The following is a 25,318-nucleotide window of genomic DNA, read 5'->3' on the forward strand; positions in this document are numbered from 1 at the left end:
CTCTTGTGAACTGAACCCCTGTGATGCCAGCTCACTGCTTTATTAAAGTAGATTGCAGGCTGTGAACTGAGTGGTTGGGATCTCCTTAGGAACATCCAGGCAGGTGTAATTTGTTGTAAAGAAGAACAAGTTTTCTGAAAGTGTAGGGAGGTCTGGACGTGACCATGCCAAGTAGGATCAATGCTAATTTAACCAAAATAGAAAAAGGTGGGAAAAGATTACATGACTCAACAATGGTTGGGAGGAGAAGGGCTGCATTTATTTATTTATTTATTTATTTATTTATTTATTTATTTATAAAATATATTTTATTGATTATACCATTACAGTTGTTCTATTCCCCCCCTTCATTCCCCTCCACCCGCACACTCCCTCCTCCACCCTTCTCCCCCACTTAGTTTATAACCACGTGTCTCAAGTTCTTTAGATTCTATATTTCCCCCACTATTCTCGCCCTCCCCCCTATTTTCTACCTACCATCTATGCTATTTTCTGTGCCTTCTCCCCCCTTCTCCCCCTCCCACCCCCCTGTTTCTAACCCTCCATGTGTTCTTCATTTCTATGGTTCCACTCCTGATCTAGCTGTCCTCTTGGTTTGCTTTTGTTTTAGGTGTGCTTGTTATTAACTGTGTGTTTGCTGTCCTTTCACTGTTAATATTTTTCATCTTCTTTTTCTTATATAAGTCCCTTTAGCTTTTCATATAATAAGAGCTTGGTGATGATGAACTCCTTGAACTTGACCTTATCTGAGAAGCACTTTATCTGTCCTTCCATTCTAAATGAAAGCTTTGCTGGATAAAGCAATCTTGGCTGTAGGTTTTAGGACTTCATGACTTGGAATACTTCTTTCCAGTCCAGAGAAGGGCTGCATTTAAAAGCCGAAGGGTCCAGAATTGCCCTGAGTATGAGCAATGACCCCTCCCCCTGCAGTGAGCTGCAGACAGGTCATGCAGCCTGCTCCAGGTTATCTTCCAGAACCTTCTGGGCACGACGCCAAGGCTCTCCCACTCTGCACAGTGCTCTGCTACCTCTGTGTTCAGGTCCTGGTGGCAGCCTGGGCCATTCTCTCGCTGTCTCCAGCCTGAAACAGCAGCACCCCGAGGACCACCAGGACCAGCAGAGCCACGCCCATGCGGATGAGATTCCCCACTGTGTAGTCCTGGGGGTGGGAAGCTGGGAAATGTGGACAAAGACGTCACAGAGGTCACAGCAGACACAGCCAGCCTTGGATCCAGGATGCCCACCCAGCACACCAGTCTCCCCCTGACAGACAGGATCTTCTGCACCAGCCCCACACTCTCCTACTCACCACTCGTGTTGTCTGAGCTGTTGTGGGAGGGGGTGGTGGTGTTGGCTGCTCCTTCAAATCCATAAAGAAGTGGGTGTGTGAGGAGTCATTCCCTCTCAAACCAAGTGTCCTGAAAACTCTCCCGTTCCTCCTGAGGTAACTGTTTCCAGCCCCTTTGTAAACCCTCTCTCTGCTATGGGGGTCCTGTTTGGTGTTATGCTCTCTGCCAGTCTCTTGGGGACTTCTGAGTGTAGCCTTTGGTCCTGAGGCCCTTTGGGACATAGGTTGTCTTTGCCCTGAGAATTCAGGTTTGGTGAGACATGTGGTGTCTCATTACAGAACAGAGGATGGTCTTGTCATCTCCCTGTTCACAGGTGGAGACACCTGAGGCAGTGGGCTGGGACTCTGACCTGTGACTCCAGTCCACTCTCACTTGCCTCTTTGTGTCACCATCTAGCAAGGCTGTCACTCTCCTATACGCAGCCCTGTGTGAGCCTGCAGAGTGAGGACGTCCCAGGGGTGAGAGATGCCCACCTGCTTCCACCTCTCACAGGATGACCTTTTTCTGTGGAGCCACCTGTCAGTCCCATTGTGCCCTAGACTTTCCTGGGCACAGGGCCCCCAGGTGACCTTGCAGCTCAGAGAGGAGAGGGGCAGGGTCAGCTCACCCCAGACCAGGAGCTCTGGGGCCAGAAACTGGATGAAATCTTCACCCCAGGGGGCACTCTGAGCCTCTGCCATTGGACCCCACACACAGGCCATAAGCCCAGGTTGGGTAGCAGAGGGTGGGATCTGCCTTCTGCTGACGTGAGCCAGGCTGCCCCTCTGTTCAGCTGGGCCCCCAACGTCACCCTCTGCCATGACCACCTCACCTGTCACCTGCCTCCCTTACCCCTTCCTCCACAGGCCTCAGTGGGCTGTGCTGAAAGGCAAACCATCAGAGACTCTGGAGCCCCGTGGTTCTCCTGAAATCTCTCTACTGACACCCAGAGCCCTGGCACTGTAGCCTGACCTTGAACATCTGAGGGGCATTACATCCTCAGAGGGACTCAATCTTTAAGTCTGGGCAGTGACACTGACCCAGGAGATCCTGTGCTCCCCTCACCCCACCTCTCACAAGAGCTCCCTTCCCAGCAAGGACCCCAATAACCTGTGTGGCACCTCAAACCATAGATGGGACAAGAATGGGACTCACCTGAGACCAGGAGTTCCAGGGGGTCACTGGGCCGTGACCACACCTGTAGGGTGTTCCTATAGCAGCCATAGCATCTGAAAGTCCCTCTCTGTCTGGGTATCATGGGACCTACAGGGAACAGGGCCTGGAACTGCCCACTGGGTTGACGCTTTGCATCCAGGGTCCAGGAGAGTCTGTCGTCTCCTTCCTTAGTCAGAACAAATGTGCTAAATCCCTCATAGGAGTGACAGCTGAGAGTGGCAGTCCCTCCTGAGGTCACAACAGGGCTGGGCAGGGCTGAGAGGCTGGGTTTGCTGTAGATTCCTAGGAGAGAAGGAGGTAGCATGTTAAAAGGGGTCACACCTCCCTCATGTCCCCCAGGGCTGGGCTGTGAGGGGGAGATCCCCTAAGAGCATCCCCCTTCCTGAGGGCAGAGCCTGAGGCTGGGACCCTGGTGTCCCCTCACCTGTCACCACCAGCTCCAGGGGGTCACTGCGCTCTGACCAGACACCTTGGCTGAGATAGGAGCACTGATATCTCCCTGCAGTGTTGTCTGTCACCTGTGTGATGGGGAACATGGCCTTGTTCCCGGGATCCAATATCTTTGGTTTGTCCCAGAGTGTTGGACTTCCCTCTTTATACAGACGGAACTCCTGGGCCTGCAAGGCCCCCTGACACCAAATGGTCACTGAGTTCCCCCAGGGGATCACAGGTTCTGGCTCAGCCCAGAGGGTGGGTTTGGGAAGGGCTCCTGGAAGGAATCACAGATTGAGTCACAAGACATATCTGCCCCAGTCCCCAGATTGCAGCCCCAGGACTTTTCCTGATGTCCCCTGTCCATTAATCCTGAACTGTTCTTCATTCCCAGGTGCCTGATGGGGAGGCCCCTTGTTCTGTATGCAGAGAGGGTCCTGGGAGCCCTGGGGACAGACTCACCCGCCTGAACTGGGGTCTTCAGGCCCATGCTCAGCCCTGCAAGAGAGGCCCTGTGAGAGATTTGCCCTGAGTCCTGAGCAGAGCCCTCCTCCCCAGGAGCCTCCTGAGCCCTGGGGTCCTGACAGGGCAGGGTGTCCCCTCCCCTCTGACATCTCACCGAGGCAGAGCAGGGCTGTGAGGCTGAGAGTCATGGTGTCTCCTCTCTGAACCCAGCTGTGCAGAAGGAAGAGACCACGGACTCCTCGGGGTGGACAGACTCACGGGGCGTGGTCTCTGGGAGGCTGGACATCCCTGTCACGAGGTTGCCACATCACCAGCCCCTCAGGAAGGGGACAGTGTCTCCTCAGGCGTCCGGCCCTTGTTCCCATGATGGAGGAAGAAATGAATCCTCAGCCTCCTGAGATGCCCCTTGCAAGTGGGGTGACCCAGGCCATGGCCTCCCAGGTCCTCCTCCATGAGGTCCCCTTCCTCCTCAGCCCAACTATCAACCCCTCCCTGTGGGTCCTCCCCATGGACAGTGGTCAGCAGGTCCTGGAGATGTCTCTGCAGTGTTCAGCTCAGCAGAGACACGGTCCCCTCCTCACTGTGCAGTTCAGGCGAGTGTCACCGTGACACAGCACAAAGGGGAAACAGAGAAATATGGGAGGGAACGTGTTCCTTCCTCTGGCCCAGAGTGAGCTTTTCTTTCTATCCCAGTCATCCTCACCGACTTCTTGTTTTTCTTAGCAACACCACCCACCCACCTTTGTGGGGACAAGTCTCTGAGTGACCCCTGCTCCCTCAGGGCCCCGTGTTTCCTGCTACAGGCCTCCTCCTCATGCTGTGGTCCTGCCTTGAAGCTTCACAGAATATTGATTTGGCTTATAGTCCCGATTTTTACTTACGGCAGATACTTACTTAAATAACCATCAACCATTGCTCACGTGATCTGTGTGCTAATGTCCTATCTCTGAGCCTCAGTCTCCTCATCTGGATCCTGTCGTCCCAAACCCCAGTCCCCACAGAGGGTGGGGGTCCGTGGTGCTGGTTCACAGAGGGAGACTTCCATTTCCAGACCAGATGAGGACGTGAGGGGCTGGGACATGAGAGGATCAAGGTGTCCAGGGTCAAGGGCAGAATTGCAGAACCCATTCGAGACCATGTCTGCTGTGAACACCAAGCACAGCTACTCACAACAGCTCTAAAGTTTGTAGGTCAGACACGTGCAGGAAAGAGAAATGAAAGTTCCCAAATGGAGAAGGAACCGCAGTGGAGAAGAGAGACTGCAACTGAGTGGCCGTAGTGCTCGGGACTATCCCCGGGTCCTAGGGACATGGTTCCCTCCCCCTGAGTAAAAGGAAAGGGACTCCAGGACCTCACAGGAAGGGGGTCAGGGGGCAGGGGAAGGCTGGAAGTGTGGTCCCTGCCCTGTGGTTGTGTGCCTGGTCTGAGATGACTCTGCCCACTCCCCAAGTTCATGGTCAGCAGTGAGCCGTCTGCCCTGTGTGTCCTGAAGCAGACAGAGTCCTGTATGTCAGCCATGGGTGTCTGTCTCATGTGTGTGTGTGAGGTTCCCATGGACCAGCCCTGGTGGGCAGAACATTGAGCAGGTGCTGAGTGTGAGGATGGATTTCATGGGGCAGGGGCCGCTGCCACAGCCCCTGGTCAGCCTGACTCCCGGGACAGCCCTGGAGAATCTGAGGGAGACCACATGTGTGAGGGGAGAGACTCCTACCAGAGTGGACAGTGGAGAAATCCTAATGATGACAGACAGAGCTAGGGACACTGTCTACTGACACTGGGGACTGTCACACGAAATGAAAGAGAGCGAGTAGGAAATATGAGTGCAATTTCAGATAATTGCATGGAAATATCTGAAAATGGAAGAAAGGATTCAATATTTGAGCCAGGAATTTGAGTTGTTTTACAGACACTGTTTTACAGTGTCTGGAGTTAGAAATCTGGGAGATGATCAACCTGATAGAATGGAGACACTAAGACTATTCTTCCCATCAAGGATGAGACCCAGCTGATGGGCCCGTTATGACAGTGGAGCACAATGTTGAGGAAACTTCCAGAATGCAGCACAGGGACACCTGATGTGAGGACTGAAGGTACCTGGGGACTGGAGTGAGGAGGGCCAATGTCATTTCTATGGTGTCAGAAGGAAAGAAGTGACCATGACATTTAGTGACAGCTCCAGAGAACTATTATTGACCATTTTACACAGATGAGGAAGACCAGCTAAGTAACAGGGGACATGTATGTAAATATGAACTCAGGCCTGCCTGGTGTAGGTCAGTGGACTGAGTGTGGGCCTGTGAACCAAGGGTCGCTAGATCGATTCCCAGTCGGGGCATGTGCCTGGGTTGGGGGCCAGGTTCCCAGTGGGGGGCATGTGAGATGCCACCACACACTGATGTTTCTCTCCCTCCCTTCCCCTCTCTAAGAAATAATAAATGACATTCTAAAAATATTACAGAAATTTCAAGCACACAGTTCTATGATACATTATCTGTATATGGCACCGTGTTCTTCCGAAATCCAATCTCTCCTCATCATATATTTTGCTCTCTTCACCCTCCTGTGTCTCACTCTGACCCTTTCCCCTGGTGACCACCACTGCGTTGTCTGTGTCCATTCATCCAAACTAGTCCTGGTGTTTATCCTTTTAATCAGTCATTGAAAACAGATTGTTGTCTGATCCAAAGATGTACATAGTCAGTGAATGTGGAAAATGAAAGAGAAAAATGTCCTATATGAAGGTGGACCAGAGATGGAGGGTGAGTACAGGTGTGAATCCAAACCTGTAATGTGGGCTGAGCCCCAGGTCACGGGAGTGAGAACAGAGGGTCTATCCCAGCAACCAAGCGGGGTTTACTGAGCAGGTGCCCTGTCCAGGCATGAAGTTCATTAGGGAAGGTGAATGACTCCTCCCCTGGACACACCCAGTGCTGGTTAGTGACATCGGACAGTACAAATATGTAGGCAATAGATGATGTGGGTGTTGTGTTGGTAAGTTTCAGAGAAGGAGAAAAATGGGCACAGAGAGATCTCATATGAGTGGATGCCATAGAGTGTGGGGACCTGCAGGTAAGGGAGGGTCCAGGACCCACGAGGCATCAGCAAAGGAGGGTCAGAGGACACTTGACCAGGAGGAGGCTGATTATTGTCAGAGCTGTGAGTCACCAGGCTGTGCTGGGCCCCTGCTCCCTGGGGCCCCTGCTCCCTGCAGGGATTGATCTTTCAGGTAAGGGAACACTTTTCAGTAAAGGAATGTGTGAGCAGGTTGCTGCTTTGTGAAGATGGTGTTCTGTGGGAATAGGCTGCAGGAGTGAGGACTGGATGCTAAACTGGGATAAAACTCCAGCCCTCATCTAACACGGAGGTAATGAGCTGATCAGTACTCCATGTGGTTTGTGAGAATTTCTCCCGAAACCCAACACACATTCCCAAACACAAACATCATGGATGCTGAGGGAGAAAATGTGGGAACATTTCCCTGTCATTATTTTGGTCTAGGAGGTGTGTAGAGTGTGCTCTGTTCTGATGGGCTCAGGGGGTGCCCATGACAGGCCCAGTGTGGCCATGACCCAGGTGTGTTAGTCTGTGGAGGGGAGGTGGGCACTGGGAAGGGGCTGCTTTGTAGGACCAGTTGGCTCTGCTTGGGGTGGAGAGGTCAGCTCAGCCTCACCTCCAATGACATGGACCAGCAGGTGCCCCCACTTGGCTGGTCTGGAGTGAGGTGGGGACCTGTGGCAAGACTTTGTGCAGGGAGGGTCTGTGACAGGCAAGTTCAGGTGCATGGGAGTGAAACCCCTCAGCTGGGAGTGAGGGTCCTCAGGGAACCAGAGAGGAGGCTGATGACGTCACACCCACACAATGTCCTGGGTCTTCATGTGAGTATGACTGTGGAGGGGAAGTGCATCCCACAAACAGGGTCTCAGGGTCAGAGCTGTGGGTGCGTTAATCATGTGGGGGGAAGAGAAGAAAGAGCTGAGGGCACATCTGTGCTCTGCCTGGGTGGCCTGGGAAGCCAATGGAGCTGTGTCAGGACTGACCACCCACTGAGGGGCTGGAGGCCTGGGGAAGGATTACAACATGGTCACCTGACCCACTGCAAGAGCCACCCACTCTCCTGGTTGGTGTGTGGTTTGGACTCTCCCCCCCACTTCCCCTCTCTGACTTCCTCATCTCTGTGAGCAGGCGACCTTCTCTCCATCTGTCCCACCCAGGCCCCTGAGCACGTCTGCCTCCTCACTGCCCTGCTCTGTGAGGGTAGCCCTGCATCTGACACTGGTCACTCCATCTCCATGTGCTGGGCAAAAGCACCATTTGCAGACAGTTCACAGGTTTGCAGCTAAGACAAGGGGAAGCATTATTGACTGTTTGTTTGGAGCCGGTCCCGTCCCGTCTCCCTTTGCCCTCATTGCAGACAAGGGTGGAAGCTCAGCTCTCACGGGGGTTGTGAGGGTCAGCAGAGCCTGAGACCTGAGGAGGCTCCATCTGTGTCATTTCTGGGCCTTATTAAGACACTGGCATGAGAGACTTGAATGAGGAAGGGCTACCTGGAAGCAGGACATGTATCCCCCAAGCCCTCAGGGGGCATCAGAAGCTACAGGGCATCCTGGGTTGAATGGCAGGTGAGCCCAGACTGAGGGGAGACAGGAAGGACGCTGCTCGTCCTGGATCCTGGACTCAGCACACTCAGGAGTGAGGGTGGGAATCCCACCAGGGGCTGAGGCTGAGCCCTGGGCACTGAGGGCATCTCGGACCTGGTGGGAGTCCCACCTCCCATGAAAATGCCTGGGGACGTGGGGCCACTTCTAAATTTAAAAAAAAATCCACAGGGAACCGTGGCCATTGACCTGATTTCTTGTTAATGAGGTAAAAATCACATAAGATAGGTTTGAACCTTTGAAAATACAGAATTCACTGGAATGTAGTCAACACACAATGTAAATATTCTCCGGTGTGGATAAAAAAAAGTCTTGACCCCGAGTGAGGAGGTTCCTGGGGAAGTCCACAGGTGCCATGTGAGGAAAGGTGAAGGCAGGTGGGGTCCTTAGTGGCTGTTATGGCATCATTTTGGATTTATCTCTTGTGTGAGCTGAATCTCTGTGATGCCTGCTCATTAATTTATTAAAGTACATTGCATGCTGTGAACTGAGTGGATGTGCACTTCACACAAACACCAAGGCAGATGTAATTAGTCGTAAAGAAGAACAAGTTTTCTGAAAGTGTAGGGAGGTGTGGACGTGACCATGCCAAGCGGGATCAATGCTAAGTTAACTCAAACGGAAAAGGAAGAAACTGGTCACATGATTCAACAATGGTTGGGAGGAGAAGGGCTGCACTTAAAAGCTGAGGGGTCCAGAATTGTCCTGAATATGAGCAATGACGCCTCCCCCTGCAGTGAGCTGCAGACAGGTCCTGCAGCCTGCCCCAGGTTATCTTCCAGAACCTTCTGGGCACGACGCCAAGGCTCTCCCACTCTGCACGGTGCTCTGCTACCTCTGTGTTCAGGTCCTGGTGGCAGCCTGGGCCCTTCTCTCGCTGTCTCCAGCCTGAAACAGCAGCACCCCGAGGACCACCAGGACCAGCAGAGCCACGCCCACGCGGATGAGATTCCCCACTGTGTAGTCCTGGGGGTGGGAGGCTAGGAAATGTGGACAAAGATGTCACAGAGGTCACAGCAGAGACAGCCAGCCTTGGATCCAGGATGCCCACCCAGCACACCAGTCTCCCCCTGACAGACAGGACCCTCTGCACCAGCCCCACAACGGAGGACTCTCCTACTCACCACCCACGTTGTCTGAGCTGTTGTGGGAGGGGGTGGTGGTGTCGGCTGCTCCTTCAAAACCATAAAAAAGTGGGTTCACGAAGAGTTGATCCCTCTCAAACCAAGTGTCCTGAAAACTCTCCTGTTCCTCCTGATGTAACTGTTTCCAGCCCCTTTGTAAACCCTCTCTCTGCTATGGGCATCCTGTTTGGTGTTATGCTCTCTGCCAGTCTCCTGGGGACTTCTGAGTGTAGACTTTGGTCCTGAGGCCCTTTGGGACACAGATTGTCTTTGCCCTGAGAATTCAGGTTTGGTGAGAAATGTGGTCTCTCATTACAGAACAGAGGATGTCCTTGTGATCTCCCTGTTCACAGTGGGAGACTGGACCACCAAGCTCACTCCTCTGGAGATGAGAGCTTTTATTTCTTCAGCAGCTGAGGACTCAGGGTCCATGGGTTAGTCTCACCTATACACACACACACGTGTACAAGGCACTCCAAAAATTCTTGAGCTCTATCTATAGACAATTGCATGAAAAACACTTCAAAATGTATCTGAAGTCTAAAACAAATCTTGTAAAGCACCTTTATTTTTAAAAAACTTCCTTTAATAAAATGTTACTTTTATTTTCAAACTTACTTATTTATTTATTATAGAAGTGAAAAGAGAGGAAGAAAAACATCATGTGTGGTTTCCTCTTGAGCGCCCCCTATGGAAAATGACCCACAACCCAGGCATGTGCTCTGACTGGGATTCAAACCAGCTACCATTTGATTTGGAGGCTCGCACTCAATCTACTGAAACACAGTGGTCTGGTTGAAATGTTATACTGTCCACAAGAAAGGGATAAATTTAACCGAACCATAGTTCAAATAGGAGTCTATTATCTTTTTAAAGTCAGAATGTTTATAACTTAAATTTCTATGTGGAAGCATTGCTTTAAATTTCTCAGAGAACACGCTATAATAGAGAGGTGTGGGTAGAAATAGAGACAGCAGACATAAATTTCACACCAAATCTGGGCAGGAAACCCGAGTGCCTCCTGAGCCATGCATGGTCCCCCCAGAGCCAACCTGAGTCTCAGGTAAGCACTGAGGGCTAGAGGCCACCAGGTGAGCCCAGGGGCCTGCACAGTGATGCCCACAAGTGCGGGTACTTCTCCACATAGGAGAAGGGGGACTCCACCTTCACCCACAGAAGCTCCGCCTTGGCCAGAGCCACCTCTTGTCCTGCTCTGAGAAGGTTTAGGGACCCCCACACAGGTCAGTGGCTTCCATTGTCTCTGGAAATGCGGGGCCAGAGGAGAGTCTGTCTCTTCCTTCTCCAACCCTCCTGGCCTCTGCTCCTCCATAGTCCAGCTATTTCCCTTGGATTAGAAACCAGACCTGGACACCAAATTCTGCAAACTGGCACCAAGCAAAGTACTCAGAGGGCTACGTTTTTGGTGGAAGATCACACAGATTCTGTGCGGAAGTGGGAACAGTTGACACCCTCCATGGAAATTTCCAAATCCTCCCAGTCTCCTAGATATCAAGCTTTCAGCTTGCTCAGCTGAGTCCCCAGCTGGAGGTCCCAGCTGCCCCACACCCCTGTCCCCCTCACCTGTTTCAGCTGTACAAGGTCCCAGTTACTGGGACAAGCAAGCCCATCCCAGAGAGGGCGGGACAAGGAGCAGGTCTTGGAGCAGCCCCTCGTCAGGTGCCCCAGAAAGTCAGAAATGCACATGCCCCTGCGGGTCCTGGAAGGCAGCCCCCCCTCACCCAGGTGGGGAACGATCCTCAGAGCTCCCCTCCCTGGGCAGCTGAGTGCACACACACTCTGCCCTGTCTCCTAGGGGCCCTGCCTCCTGGGGGCCCTGCCTGTGGCGGGTGCCTCTGGGCAGCAGCGCTGCTCTGGTTCTGAGATGGAGACACCTGAAGGCAGTGGGCTGGGACTCTGGCCTGTGACTCCAGTCCACTCTCACTTGCCTCTTTGTGTCACCCTCGAACATGGGACTCTGGCCTGTGACTCCAGTCCACTCTCACTTGCCTCTTTGTGTCACCCTCGAACAAGCCCGCCACCTGCCCTTGCTCAGTCCTATTTGAGCCACAGAGTGAGGATGTCCAAAAGGTGAGAGATGCCCACCTGCTTCCACCTCTCACAGGATGACCCTTCTCAGTGGAGCCACCTGTCAGTCCCATTGTGCCCTAGACTTTCCTGGGGACAGGGCCCCCAGGTGACCTTGCAGCTCAGAGAGGAGAGGGGCAGGGTCAGCTCACCCCAGACCAGGAGCTCTGGGGCCAGAAACTGGATGAAATCTTCACCCCAGGGGGCACTCTGAGCCTCTGCCAATGCATCCCACACACAGGCCAGAAGCCCAGGTTGGGTAGCAGAGGGTGGGATGTGACTTCTGCTGACGTGATCCAGGCTGCTCCTCTGTGCAGCTGGACCCCCAACATCACCCTGTGCCATGACCACCTCACCTGTCACCTGCCTCCCTTACCCCTTCCTCCACAGGCCTCAGTGGGCTGGGCTGAAAGGCAAACCATCAGAGACCCTGGAGCCCCGTGGTTCTCCTGAATTCTCTCTGCTGACACCCAGAGCCCTGGCACTGTAGCCTGACTTGAACATCTGAGGGGCATTACATCCTCAGAGGGACTGACTCTTTAAGTCTGGTCAGTGACACTGTCCCAGGACCCCCTGTGCTCCCTTCACCCCACGTCTCACAAGTGCTCCCCACCCAGCAAGGACCCCAATAACCTGTGTGGCACCTCAAACCATAGATGGGACAAGAATGGGACTCACCTGAGACCAGGAGTTCCAGGGGGTCACTGGGTGGTGACCACACCTGGGGCATTAACCTGTAGTAGCCATAGCATCTGAAAGTCCCTCTCTGTCTGGGTATCATGGGGCCCACAGGGAACAGGGCCTGGACCTGCCCACTGGGGTCTCGCTGTGAGTCCAGGGTCCAGGAGAGCCTGTCTTCTCCTTCCTTAATCAAAACAAACATGCCAAATCCCTCCTCTGAGTGACATCTGAGAGTCACAGTCCCTCCTGAGGTCACCACAGGGCTGGGCAGGGCTGAGAGGCTGGGTTTGCTGTAGTAGTAGACTCCTAGGAGAGGAGGAGGCAGCATGTTACATGGGGCTCACACCTCCCTCATGTCCCCCAGGGCAGGGCTGTGAGGGGGAGACCCCCTGAGAGCATCCCCCTTCCTGAGGGCAGAGCCTGAGGCTGGCACCCTGGCGTCCTCTCACCTGTCACCACCAGCTCCAGGGGGTCACTGTGCTCTGACCAGACACCTTGGATGAGATAGGAGCACTGATATCTCCCTGAAGTGTGCTCTGTCATCTGTGGGATGGAGAACTTGGCCTTGTTCTCAGGATCCAGTGGCTCCTGTCTGTCCCAGGACGCTGAGGTTCCCTCTTTATGTAGGAGGAACTCCTGGGCCTTCAGGATCCCCTGACACCAAATGGTCACAGGGCTCCCCCAGGGGTTAACAGGGCCTGGCTCAGCCCAGAGGGTGGGTTTGGGGAGGGTCCCTGGAAGGAGTCAGAGGCTGGGTCACAAGACATTTCCACCCCCTGTGCCCAGCTCCCAGCCCCCAACATCTCAGATGTCCTTCATCTCTCTTCCCAGAACTGCCCTTCTTCATCCCCAAAGGAGACAGTCTCATGTCCCCAGTGGGGAGTGACACCTGGGAGCCCTGGGGACAGACTCACCTGCCTGCACTGGGGTCCTCACGCCCAGGCTCAGCCCTGCAAGAGAGTCCCTGTGAGAGATTTGCCGAGTCCTGAGCAGAGTCCTCCTCCACAGGAGCCTCCTGAGCCCTGGGGTCCTCACAGAGCAGGGCTTCCCCTCCCCCCTCACATCTCACCGAGGCAGAGCAGGGCCGTGAGGGTGGGGGACATGGTGTCTCCTCTGTGAACCCAGCTGTGCAGAAGGAAGAGACCACGGACTCTTCAGGGTAGGACAGACTCACAGGGTGTGGTCACTGGGAGGTGTGCCGTCCCTTTCTCGTAGTTGTCAAATCAGCAACCTGTCAGAAAGGACAGTGTCCCCTTACGTAACTGTAACCCTATGAAGGAGGAAGAATTAGACCCACAGCCTCCTGAGATGCCCCTTGCAAATGAGGTGACCCAGGCCATGGCCTCCCAGGTCCTCCCCCGTGAGGTCCCCTTCCCCCTCTGCCCAACTCTCAGCCCCTCCCTGTGGGTCTTTCCCATGGACAGTGTTCATCCAGGCCCTGGAAGTGTGTTGGGAAGAGGAGGTCCTTGTACTTACAGCGCTCACAACAGGAGAGACGTGTTGTCCTTCTCACTGTGCAGTTCAGGCAAGTGTCACTGTGACAATGTGCACCAAGGACAGACACAGGGAAGTGAGGGAAGGACACCCGCCCCTTCCCCTGGCTGCAGAGTGTGGTTTTCTTTCTATCACAGCCACCATCACCGACTTCTCCTTTTTTCTTAGCAACAGTGTCCACCCACCTTCCCGGAGATAGGTCTCTGAGTGATCCCTGCCCCTCGGTGCCTCTTGTTTCCTGGATTACGCCTCCTCCTTGTGCTGTGGTCCTGCCTTCAAGCTTCAGGGGACATTGATTGGGTTACAGTCCTGATTTTTACTTACAGCAGATATGTACTTAAATGCTCCTCATCCAATGTCCATGTGTCCTTGAGTGGTAACATCCAGTCCCTGCCTCAGTTTCCTCATCTGGATCCTGTGGTCCCAAAGCCCAGTCCCCACAGTGGCTGTGGGTCAGTGGTGCTGGGTCATGGCAGGGAGGCTTCCATTTCCAGACCAGATGAGGACTTGAGGGGCTGGGACATGAGAGGATCAAGGTGTCCAGGGTCAAGGCAAGACTCTTAGACTTGCTCGAGACCATGTCTGCTCTGAATACCAAGCCCAGCTACTCACAAGAGCTCTGAAGTATGTAGGTCAGACATGTGTAGGAAGAGAAATGAAAGTTTTCCAAATGGAGAGGGGACCACAGTGGAGAACAGAGACTGGGACTGAGTGATCACCAGTGACCAGGACCATCCACTAGTCACAGGGAAGAGATCTCCCTAGGTGAACAGAGAGGGATCCCAGGACTTCACAGGACGGGGGTCAAGGTGTAGGTGAAGGCTTGAAGTCTGCTCCCTACCCAGTGTTTCTGTGTGGGGCCCGGGATGTCTCTGCCCACTCACCCAAGTTCATGGTCAGCAGTGAACAGTCTCCCCTGTGTGCTCTGAAACAGACTGAGTCCAGTATGTCACCCACGATTGTCTGTCCCCTGGGTGTGTGTCAGGTTCTCATTGTACCAGCCCTGGTGGGCAGAACACTGAAAAGGTGCTCAGTCTGAGAGAGTAAATGGCATGAGGCAGGGGCATCTGATACAGCCCCTGGTCATCCTAACTCCCAGCAGAGCCCTGGAGAATCTACGGGAGACCAGGTGTGTGAGTGGAGAGGCTTCTACAACAGTGGACAGTGGAGAAATCCTAACAGGAGCAGACAGTGCAATGGACACCGTCTACTGATACTGGGAACTGTCACACCCAACGAAAGAGAGTGAGAAGGAAAATATGAGAGCAATGGAAGATGATCAGACATAAATACCTGAAAAATAAGGGGAGGATTCAAATTTTGAGCCAATAATATGAATTGTTTTAAGTAGATGACTGTAATGAGTTAGGAACCTTGAGATGAGAAAGCCCAATCGATGGACACATGAAAACAATTCTTCCCATCAAGGAAGAGCCAGAGCTGGAGGGCCATTCAGACAGTGGAGCACAATACAGAGGCAATTTTCAGAAAGCAGCCTAGAGAGACCAGAAATGGGGACGGAATGTCCTCGGGGACTAGAGTGAGGAGGGTAGATGTCATATCTCTGGTGTCAGAAAGAAAGGAAGTGAGTGTGACATTTAGTAACAGCTGGAGAGATAAATAATTTCACATTTTACTGAGATGAAGAGAGACCAATCTAGTGTTAGGGAGCAGGTGTATCAAACTGAAATCTGCATCTTGACCTTCTGTGCTTATGGAAGATAATGAAGGTGAAATAAAAACCCAAGGACATATCCTACACCCAATTTTACACATCAGAAATGGTTAATTTTAGGCCCTGTCTGGGTCGCTCAGTGGGTTAGAGCATCATCCCAATGTCCAAGGTTGTGGGCTTCATCCCCAGTCAGGGCACACAAACAAGCAACCAATGGATGCACCAGGAAGTGGGTCAACAATCCATGTTTCTCTCTCTCTCTCTCTCTCTCTCTCTATGCCCCACCTCTCAAATCAATCAATAAAAAATATTTTTAAATGGTTGACTTGATTTAAATGTGAATTTCAACTGAAAAAGAAAATTGTGGAGGACTGGCATGGGGTCCTAGAAAGTCCCAAAATTACTTCCTAGAAGAAGTGCCCATCACCATAGTGACAAGCTCGCTGGGATCAGACCTCCTCGTAGCAAAGAGTGGCAGCAGAGGACAGTGGGGACACACCTTCCAGGAGCAGAGTGTTAGTGAAGATTGTACACGGAGCCCCTTTTACTTTAAGGGAGAAGTAGAAGGTGTCAGCCAGGCCAGTTCCTAAGTGGGGACCTGTGTTTCCTCCCAACTCCGCCCAGTGAATGAATCTCCAGGAGCGAGAATAGATTTCTGGGGAGAGAGCCTTAACCACAGGGGACGTGTTTTCTCTCTAACCAGTTGAATCATACACTTTAATTGAAACAAAAAAAGTATTTCCTACTTCCTTGATAAACCAAATAAGACTGAAATAAGGCCTTTCTAGAGCAGCAAATTTTTAGATATGGCTCCTATTTTTCACACCTGTTGAAGGGGACAGAAAGTGATGTAATTCAGTTAGAAGAACATTGACACCAAACTGGAGAAACTGAGATGCAACAGTGTGGGAATGTGGCAAAAAATATTAAAAAGTAAAATTTTGATGTCCATGTTGTAACTCAGACACTTATCTAATATTTGATGTCAACTGCAATGAGAAATCAACCTTATTTACAAAAGAAGGACATGTCATGTGCTACATGGATGTATCTGAAGGACAAGGGAAATAAACAATCAGAAAAGAGCAAACAAAGAAACCAATAACAGACACGCGCCGTTTTCAACTGCATCAGAATTACTTCTAATCTACAGGAGGGAGGGAGGCCCCAGTCTGCGATTAGGGCCAGGGTCATCTGCCAGGGACTCTTCAGGAGCCCCAGCACCTGGTGGATCTATGGCAGACTCTGTGGGAGCCTTGGGCCTGCTGCAGAGGCCTTGGGAGAGAGCCGGCTCACTCCCTCCCCGTCTAAGCAAGGCTGGGCAACACAGGTCAGAGACCTGTCTGCCCTAGTTTACAGAGAGGGTAACAAGGACAAAAGGCCAAGTTCAACTGCAGACTCTGTGGTGGCCAGCCCGCCAGCCCGGGGGGAATTGAGAGGAGCATTGTCATCACCGGTCTGGCTGGAGATTGGGCTGGGCTTATTGGAAAGTGGACTTAGGGCAGGTTCTCCTGCCAGGGCAGCTGGGCTTGCTTCCCAGCCAGCCTGGTAGCCACCAAGGGGGGGGGAGGGGTGGGTAGCATTTGCATTCCGCCACAGAACTGGGAAGGACAGTGCCAGGTCCCACAGGACTCAGGCAGCCTCGCGGGGTCACGTGGGCACCCGCACCCCAGTCTGCAGCCTGGCTGGCCTGCGTGCCTGCACCCCAGTCCACAGAGAGGACCCCAAGGGAAGGTGCTCTGAAAAGAACCTAGACCCCCTTCGTGGAGAACTGGGGAGAGGCTAGCTCTTGGGAGAGCACTCTCAGAAAGACTGCACCCATAAACCCACAGCCTGCTGCAGCCAGAAAAAATGGTTTGGACAGTTTGAAACTAACAAGGGATTTTTTTTTTTTGGTGTTTTTTTTTATTCTTCAGTAACTTTTTTTTTAGTAATCTTATATCATTTTAATGTTATTATTGTTTTATCTTTCAATACTTTCCACCTCTCCTTTCTCTTTTCCTGTTTTAGTCCTTCTTCCTTTCTTTCCAAACTTATCGCTTTATCCTCCCTTCTCCTGCCTATTTTTGTTTCTTGCTTTGTTTTCTTTTACCCACAAGAAACACAAACAACTGGGAACTGTGAAAAGACCAGAGTGGGACCCAAAGAGGGGCACCCCAACAGTAGAGGCAGAGAGACAAATTTCACTTTGCTATAGCAGAGAAGCCTCAAGTTGCTGCATATTTGTATCATTATTATTATTATTTTCATTATTCTCACTTCTTTTCTATTTTAATAGTATCCTTGTATTCCTCCTCTTTCTGCATAGGCTTCTTAGTCTTGGCTGGTTAGATTGCATTATTTGACAGGTTTCCCCTGTTTTCTTCTCCACAGTGTATTGCTAATTTTCTATACTTCACGCCACTTGTTTTCCTTTGGCACACTACCCAAAGTTCTATACCCCCCATTCAGACAGATCCTATAGAGTCTGTCCTATGATTGTTGCTCTAATATTATTGTAAAGAATAGCTGTTCTATACAACTGTAAATACTTCACAGTTGGATCTTAGCCCACTTTACAGGTTCCTGAATTCTATTACTGGAGTGATTAACTCTATTTGCTCATACATTATACCTATTTACTATTTACTCTCACTTTACCTCAAAATCTGACCACCCACAACCTCATTGCTTTCCATATCCAACTCACAAGCCTTCCCTCCCCAACAAGAGACTTATCGTTAGTCCATCCTTTCTTGTGGCAAGTTGGGTTGAAGATTATGGTTAACACTACATAGAGCCTATATATATCTTCTATCTCTTCTCTACCGTGGCTGTGACTGTAAATATCATAAAATACTCCTCTGCTGTCATAAACCATGTTGCCTCCCCCTCCAACTGATCACACACACACACAAACAAAGGAGTAGGTAGAAGCGGAGAACACCAGATACATGCAGGAGACTGCACCACTGAATTTCACAGGTATTCGACCAGGGAAGTTCACACCATTCACCTAGGGAGCCAGAACAGATCAATTTAAGAAGCCGAGGCTAACAAAAAGAGCCTCACAAACAATGGGAAGACAAAGAAACAATCTCCAAATGAAAAGAAAGGAGGAAGTCTCAGAAAGAATGTTAGATGAAAGAGAGGCAAGTCAACTATCAGATATTGAATTCAAAGCACTGGTTATCAGGAAATTCAAAGAGCTCACAACCAGCTACCAGAGACTACAGGGGAGCTACAGTGAACTCTGCAAACTATACCAACATGAAAAAGGAAATAGAAACCATCAGCTAAGGCCAAGAGGAAATGAAGAATCCAATTTCCGAACTGAAAAACATAGTAGAAGGAATAAAAAGCAGGATCACTCAGGCAGAAGATAGGATCAGCGAGTGGGAGGACAAAGTACAAAAAAACTCACAGAAAGAGCAAGAAAAGGAAAAGAGGCTCAGAAAGAATGAAGAGGGATTAAGAGAAATGCAAAACAATATGAACCGTAATAATATCCGAATAATAGGGATACCAGAAGGAGAGGAAGAACAACAAGGGATTTGAAAAAGTAGTGATGGAAAACTTCCCTAATTTGAGGAGAGAAAATAATCACACAAATCCAGGAATCACAGAGAGTCCCAATCAAGAGAATTACTGCAAAACTACAGGAAAACCATCACCCAGAACTTCCTGAATTCTAGGTGAACAGCAGTCTCACAACTGAGGGTATGAAGAAGAAGCCACATGGAGACTCGGACACACGAAACGGTCTGGTCCCACACACCCGTGTGGAAGACAGGCGTCAGGAGGCAAAGCTCTGTTGCAGAGGTCCCCCCTGAGGAGCCGGGGGACCCAGCCCCACACAGGGCACCCCAACCCAGGGTTCCAGAGCCAAGGAAAAAAGTTCCCATAACTTCTGGCTGGGAAAACCAGTGGGGACTCTGGCTGAGTGAGACGAGGACTTCAGGAGTCCCAGCCAGTGACCACCTCACCCAACTTGCCATCTCACCCAAGCTGTTTCCAGTGAGTTTTCCACACAAGTGGCCTCTCTTGCCTCACACTTCACACTTCCATGAAAACTCTCAAACCAGTAGTACCCGAGCCCTAATCAATGTCTTTGTGAATGATGCCCATGTACAATGTTCTGCAAGGCGGGTACTCAAAGGTACAGCTGTGTGTCTCTACGTGGGTGAGTGTAATGTATCCACTCAATGGGTGACTCTAACTTGCACTCCTACACGGAATGCATTAGAATTCCATCTTCTCACTGTTCCCTCCCTGAAGGGATAGAAAGGTTTTCCCCTGGGCACTGTGTCTGCATGCTTTGGGACTGTGGTCTTGTGTTTTCACAGAAATGGTGCCAGAACACTGAGGGAGAACTAATCATGAAAGGGCAGGCAGCAGAGGCACACTGTGGGGCTAACTGGTGTCACTGGTGCCCCCCATTGGCTCGTACTGCCTGTGACAGTCAGTGTGTGTTTCACACCCCAGCTCTGCATCAGGACCTCTCAGGGGCACCTTGAACCTGGCCACGAGGGGACCATGGATACCCGCAATGGGAAAATGCCAAGAACCAGTGTTTTATTAAGGGGAATTCACTGGGACGACATGAGCAATAGAATCATAGAGATCTCAATGTACAATTCTCTAATACATTATCTGGATACTGCACTGTGGTTTTAACAGTGAGTTTTCCCAGGCAGTGCAATCCCTCCAAACAAACGCATATTGACTTCCCCCAGGCTGGTGTGGCTGCATTGGTTGGAGCATCATCCCATAACGAAAACTTTGTGGTTTCCAATCCCCGATCAGGGCACATACCTACATTGCAAGTTCAATCACCTGTCCAGGCATGTATGGGGCAACCAATCAATGTTCGTTTCTCCCAACGCTGTTTCTCTTTCTCTCTTCTGTCTCTCCAACAAAGCAATGTCAATATCTTCCAATGTAGAGAAAGAAAAAGTCTTGACTCCATGTCAGGAGGTTCTGAGGAAAGTCCCCAGGTGCCATCTGGGGAAAAGTGAAGGCAGGTGGGGTCCTTAGTGGCTGTTGTGGCATCATTTTGGATTTATCTCTTGTGAGCTGAACCCCTGTGATGCCAGCTCACTGCTTTATTAAAGTAGATTGCAGGCTGTGAACTGAGTGGATGGGCTCCCATTAGGAACATCCAGGCAGGTGTAAGGAGACCTAGGGAAGAACGTGTTTAATGAAAGTGTTGGGAGTTGTGGACGTGACCATGTCACACGAGGTCAATGCTAATTTAACTGAAATGAAAAAGGGTAGGTAGGGGTTACATGATTCAACAATGGTCAGGAGGAGATGGGCTGCATTTAATGGCACAAGGGTCCAGACATTTTCCCCCTGAGTATGAGCAAGGCGTCCTCCCCCTGCAGTGAGCTGCAGACAGGTCCTGCAGCCTGCCCCAGGTTATCTTCCAGAACCTTCTGGGCACGACGCCAAGGCTCTCCCACACTGCACGGTGCTCTGCTACCTCTGTGTTCAGGTCCTGGTGGCAGCCTGGGCCATTCTCTCGCTGTCTCCAGCCTGAAACAGCAGCACCCCGAGGACCACCAGGACCAGCAGAGCCACGCCCATGCGGATGAGATTCCCCACTGTGTAGTCCTGGGGGTGGGAAGCTGGGAAATGTGGACAAAGATGTCACAGAGGTCACAGCAGAGACAGCCGGCCTTGGATCCAGGATGCCCACCCAGCACACCAGTCTCCCCCTGACAGACAGGACCCTCTGCACCAGCCCCACAAGGGAGGAATCTCCTACTCACCACTCGTGTTGTCTGAGCTGTTGCGGGAGGGGGGGGGTGGTGTCGGCTGCTCCTTCAAAACCATAAAGAAGTGGGTGTGTGAGGAGTCATTCCCTCTCAAACCAAGTGTCCTGAAAACTCTCCCGTTCCTCCTGAGGTAACTGTTTCCAGCCCCTTTGTAAACCCTCTCTCTGCTATGGGGGTCCTGTTTGGTGTTATGCTCTCTGCCAGTCTCCTGGGGACTTCTGAGTGTAGACTTTGGTCCTGAGGCCCTTTGGGACATAGGTTGTCTTTACCCTGAGAATTCAGGTTTGGTGAGACATGTGGTGTCTCACTACAGAACAGAGGATGTCCTTGTGATCTCCCTGTTCACAGTGGGAGACTGGACCACCCACGCTCACTCCTCTGGAGATGAGAGCTTTTATTTCTTCAGCAGCTGAGGACTCAGGGTCCATGGGTTAGTCTCACCTATAGACACTCATGTGTACAAGGTACTCCAAAAATTCTTGAGCTGTATGTATAAACAATTTTCTGAAAAAAACTTCAAAATGTATCTGAAGTCTAAAGGAAAACGTGTAAAGCAACTTTCGTTTTTATTTAAAAACTTCCTTTTAATAAAATGTTACTTTTCTTTACAAATATTTTATTTATTTATCTTAGAAATGTAAAGAGGGAGAGACACATCAATGTGTGGTTGCCGCTTGAGCGCCTCCTACTGGGGACCCGACCCACAACCCAGGCGAGTGCCCTGACTGGGAATCAAGCCAGGTACCATTTGATTTGCAGGCTGGCACTCAATCTACTGACCCGCAGGGGCCATGTCAAATGGTAAAGGGGTAAATTTAATATAATCACAGTCAAAATAGGAGTCTATTATCTTTTTAAAGTCAGAAATGCTTATAACTTAAATTTATATATGGAAGCATTGCTTTAAATTTCTCAGAGAACATGCTATACTAGAGAGGTGTGAGCAGAAATATAAAAGAAGGTACGAATTTCACAGCGAATCTGGTCAGGCACCCTCAGTGCCTCCTGAGCCATGCACAGCCTCCCATACCCAACCTGAGTCTCAGGTGAGCACTGAGTGCTAGAGCCCTTCAGGTGAGCCCAGGGGCCTGCACACTGATGCCCACAGGTGGGGACACCTCTCCCCAGAGGACAGTGTCAAGTGGGGATGCCACCGTCACTCACAGCAGCCCCACCTTGGCCCAAGCCACCTCTTCTTCTGCTCTGAGAGGGTTCAGGGACCCCCATATAGGTCAGTGGCTTCCACTAAGGGTCTTTGAAATAAGAGGCCAGAAAAGAGTCTGTCTATTCTCTCTCCAACCCTCCTGGTGTCTCCTCCTCCATAGTCCAGCTGGCTCCCTAGTATTAGAAGCCAGGCCTGGACACCAAAATCTGCAAACTGGCACCAAGCAAACTACTCAGAGGCCTAGGCTTTTGGTGGAAAATCCCACAGATTCTGTTTGGAGGCTAAAACATTGACACCCTCCATGGGAATTTCCAAATCCTCCCAGTCTCCTTGATATCAAGCTTTCTGCTTGCTCAGCTGAGTCCCCAGGATGGGGGTACCAGCTGCCCCACAGCCCTGTCCCCCTCAGCTGTTTCAGCTGTACAAGGTCCCAGTTACTGGGACCAGCAGGACCATCCCAGAGAGGGCGGGACCAGGAGCAGGTCTTGGAGCAGCCCCTTGTCAGGTGCCCCAGAGAGTCAGAAATGCACATGCCCCTGCGGGTCCTGGAAGGCAGCCCCCCCTCACCCAGGTGGGGAACCATCCTCAGAGCTCCCCTCCCTGGGCAGCTGAGTGCACACACACTCTGCCCTGTCTCCTGGGGGCCCTTCCTCCTGGGGGCCCTGCCTGTGGTGGGAGCCTCGGGGCAGCAGCGCTGCTCTGGTTCTGAGATGGAGACACCTGAAGGCAGTGGCCTGGGACTCCAGTCCACTCTCACTTGCCTCTTTGTGTCACCCTCGAACAAGGCCGTCACCTGCCCTTGCTCAGTCCTGTTTGAGCCACAGAGTGAGGATGTCCAAAAGGTGAGAGATGCCCACCTGCTTCCACCTCTCACAGGATGACCCTTCTCAGTGGAGCCACCTGTCAGTCCCGTTGTGCCCTAGACTTTCCTGGGGACAGGGCCCCCAGGTGACCTTGCAGCTCAGAGAGGAGAGGGGCAGGGTCAGCTCACCCCAGACCAGGAGCTCTGGGGCCAGAAACTGGATGAAATCTTCACCCCAGGGGGCACTCTGAGACTCTGCCAATGCATCCCACACACAGGCCATAAGCCCAGGTTGGGGAGCAGAGGGTGGCATCTGCCTTCTGCTGACGTGAGCCAGGCTGCTCCTCTGTGCAGCTGGACCCCCAAAGTCACCCTCTGCCATGACCACCTCATCTGTCACCTGCCTCCCTTACCCCTTCCTCCACAGGCCTCAGTGGGCTGGGCTGAAAGGCAAACCATCAGAGACCCTGGAGCCCCGTGGTTCTCCTGAAATCTCTCTGCTGACACCCGGAGCCCTGGCACTGTAGCCTGACCTTGAACATCTGAGGGGCATTACACCCTCAGAGGGACTCAATCTTTAAATCTGGTCAGTGACACTGACACAGGAGCCCCTGTGCTCCCCTCACCCCACCTCTCACAAGTGTTCCCCTCAAGCAAGGACCCCAATAACCTGTGTGGCACCTCAAACCATAGATGGGACAAGAATGGGACTCACCTGAGACCAGGAGTTCCAGGGGGTCACTGGGTGGTGACCACACCTGGGGCATTAACCTGTAGTAGCCATAGCATCTGAAAGTCCCTCTCTGTCTGGGTATCATGGGGCCCACAGGGAACAGGGCCTGGACCTGCCCACCAGGGTCTTGCTGTGAGTCCAGGGTCCAGGAGAGCCTGTCTTCTACTTCCTTAGTCAGGACAAACTTGAGAAATCTCTTGTCTGAGTGACATCTGAGAGTCACAGTCCCTCCTGAGGTCACCACAGGGCTGGGCAGGGCTGAGAGGCTGGGTTTGCTGTAGTAGTAGACTCCTAGGAGAGGAGGAGGCAGCATGTTACATGGGGCTCACACCTCCCTCATGTCCCCCAGGGCAGGGCTGTGAGGGGGAGACCCCCTGAGAGCATCCCCCTTCCTGAGGGCAGAGCCTGAGGCTGGCACCCTGGCGTCCTCTCACCTGTCACCACCAGCTCCAGGGGGTCACTGTGCTCTGACCAGACACCTTGGCTGAGATAGGAACACTGATATCTCCCTGCAGTGGGCTCTGTCATCTCTGCGATGGGGAACTTGGCCTTATTCCCGGGATCCAGTGGCTTTTGTCTGTCCCAGGACGCTGAGGTTCCCTCTTTACACAGGCGGAACTCCTGGGCCTTCAGGATCCCCTGACACCAAATGGTCACAGGGCTCCCCCAGGGGTTAACAGGGCCTGGCTCAGCCCAGAGGGTTGGTTTTGGGAGGGTCCCTGGAAGGAATCAGAGGCTGGGTCACAAGATATTTCCACCCCCTGTGCCCAGCTCCCAGCCCCCAACATCTCAGATGTCCTTCATCTCTCTTCCCAGAACTGCCCTTCTTCATCCGCAAAGGAGACAGTCTCATGTCCCCAGTGGGGAGTGACACCTGGGAGCCCTGGGGACAGACTCACCTGCCTGCACTGGGGTCCTCAGGCCCAGGCTCAGCCCTGCAAGAGAGTCCCTGTGAGAGATTTGCCCTGAGTCCTGAGCAGAGCCCTCCTCCCCAGGAGCCTCCTGAGCCCTGGGGTCCTGACAGGGCAGGGCTTCCCCTCCCCTCTGACATCTCACCAAGGCAGAGCAGGGCCGTGAGGGTGGGGGACATGGTGTCTCCTCTGTGAACCCAGCTGTGCAGAAGGAAGAGACCACGGACTCTTCAGGATAGGACAGACTCACAGGGTGTGGTCACTGGGAGGTTGGCCGTCCCTGTCACGTGGTTGTCACATCAGCAACCTGTCAGAAAGGACAGTGTCCCCTTAGGAAACTGTAACCCTATGAAGGAGGAAGAATTAGACCCACAGCCTCCTGAGATGCCCCTTGCAAATGAGGTGACCCAGGCCATGGCGTTGCAGGTCTTCCCGCGTGAGGTCCCCTTCCCCCTCTGCCCAACTCTCAGCCCCTCCCTGTGGGTCTTTCCCATGGACAGTGCTCATCCAGGCCCTGGAAGTGTGTTGGGAAGAGGAGGTCCTTGTACTTACAGCGCTCACAACAGGAGAGACGTGTTGTCTTTCTCACTGTGCAGTTCAGGCAAGTGTCACTGTGACAATGTGCACCAAGGACAGACACAGGGAAGTGAGGGAAGGACACCCGCCCCTTCCCCTGGCTGCAGAGGGTGGTTTTCTTTCTATCACAGCCACCGTCACCGACTTCTCCTTTTCTCTTAGCAACAGTGTCCACCCACCTTCCTGGGGATAAGTCTCTGAGTGATCCCTGCCCCTCGGTGCCTCTTGTTTCCTGGATTATGCGTCCTCCTTGTGCT

The 25,318-nt window shown here is 52.1% G+C and overlaps 3 protein-coding genes across 4 annotated transcripts in view; all 3 read right to left on the reverse strand.

The window, feature by feature from the left end:
* LOC118987927 (leukocyte immunoglobulin-like receptor subfamily A member 6) overlaps positions 1 to 25,318 on the reverse strand; it is a 60,681-nt gene that overhangs the window by 18,488 nt on the left and 16,875 nt on the right. The gene's annotated exons all lie outside the window — the stretch shown is intronic.
* The window catches only part of LOC118987925 (leukocyte immunoglobulin-like receptor subfamily A member 5), a 43,523-nt gene that overhangs the window by 17,957 nt on the left and 248 nt on the right, over positions 1 to 25,318 (reverse strand). Inside the window, exon 2 of the mRNA XM_037047261.1 lies at positions 3,556 to 3,639. Coding sequence (XP_036903156.1) covers positions 3,556 to 3,589 — 34 coding nt within the window. The 5' untranslated portion in view covers positions 3,590 to 3,639. The remainder of the gene's footprint in view (positions 1 to 3,555; positions 3,640 to 25,318) is intronic.
* On the reverse strand, positions 808 to 25,117 carry LOC118987926 (leukocyte immunoglobulin-like receptor subfamily A member 5). Of its 2 annotated transcripts, XM_037047267.1 has the most exons (9): positions 25,038 to 25,100; positions 24,631 to 24,792; positions 12,861 to 12,896; positions 12,396 to 12,680; positions 11,944 to 12,249; positions 2,929 to 3,213; positions 2,484 to 2,786; positions 1,310 to 1,360; positions 820 to 1,173 (listed from the first exon to the last, which is right to left on the reverse strand). In XM_037047267.1, the coding sequence occupies exons 2-9, from the start codon at positions 24,662 to 24,664 to the stop codon at positions 1,037 to 1,039; spliced, it is 1,437 nt and encodes a 478-aa protein (XP_036903162.1). In that variant the 5' UTR covers positions 24,665 to 24,792; positions 25,038 to 25,100; the 3' UTR covers positions 820 to 1,036. The 2 variants fall into 2 exon arrangements, with proteins under 2 accessions (XP_036903161.1, XP_036903162.1); XM_037047266.1 differs by lacking the exons at positions 11,944 to 12,249; positions 12,396 to 12,680 and having other exon boundaries at positions 808 to 1,173; positions 25,038 to 25,117.

This window comes from Sturnira hondurensis, unplaced genomic scaffold (assembly GCF_014824575.4).
Source record: "Sturnira hondurensis isolate 20B ecotype Veracruz unplaced genomic scaffold, ASM1482457v3 Scaffold0005543, whole genome shotgun sequence".
Classification (NCBI taxonomy): domain Eukaryota; kingdom Metazoa; phylum Chordata; class Mammalia; order Chiroptera; family Phyllostomidae; genus Sturnira; species Sturnira hondurensis.

What these genes read in the sequence shown, in the direction of transcription:
- LOC118987926 (XM_037047267.1), bottom strand. Translation starts at nt 24,664, where the DNA reads ATGTCCCCCACCCTCACGGCCCTGCTCTGCCTTG. An exon ending in CACGGCCCTGCTCTGCCTTG is followed by an intron (nt 12,897 to 24,630) that starts GTGAGATGTCAG and finishes ACTCTCTTGCAG; the next exon opens with GGCTGAGCCTGGGCGTGAGG. An exon ending in CAGCTCAGACAACACGAGTG is followed by an intron (nt 1,174 to 1,309) that starts GTGAGTAGGAGA and finishes CACATTTCCCAG; the next exon opens with CTTCCCACCCCCAGGACTAC.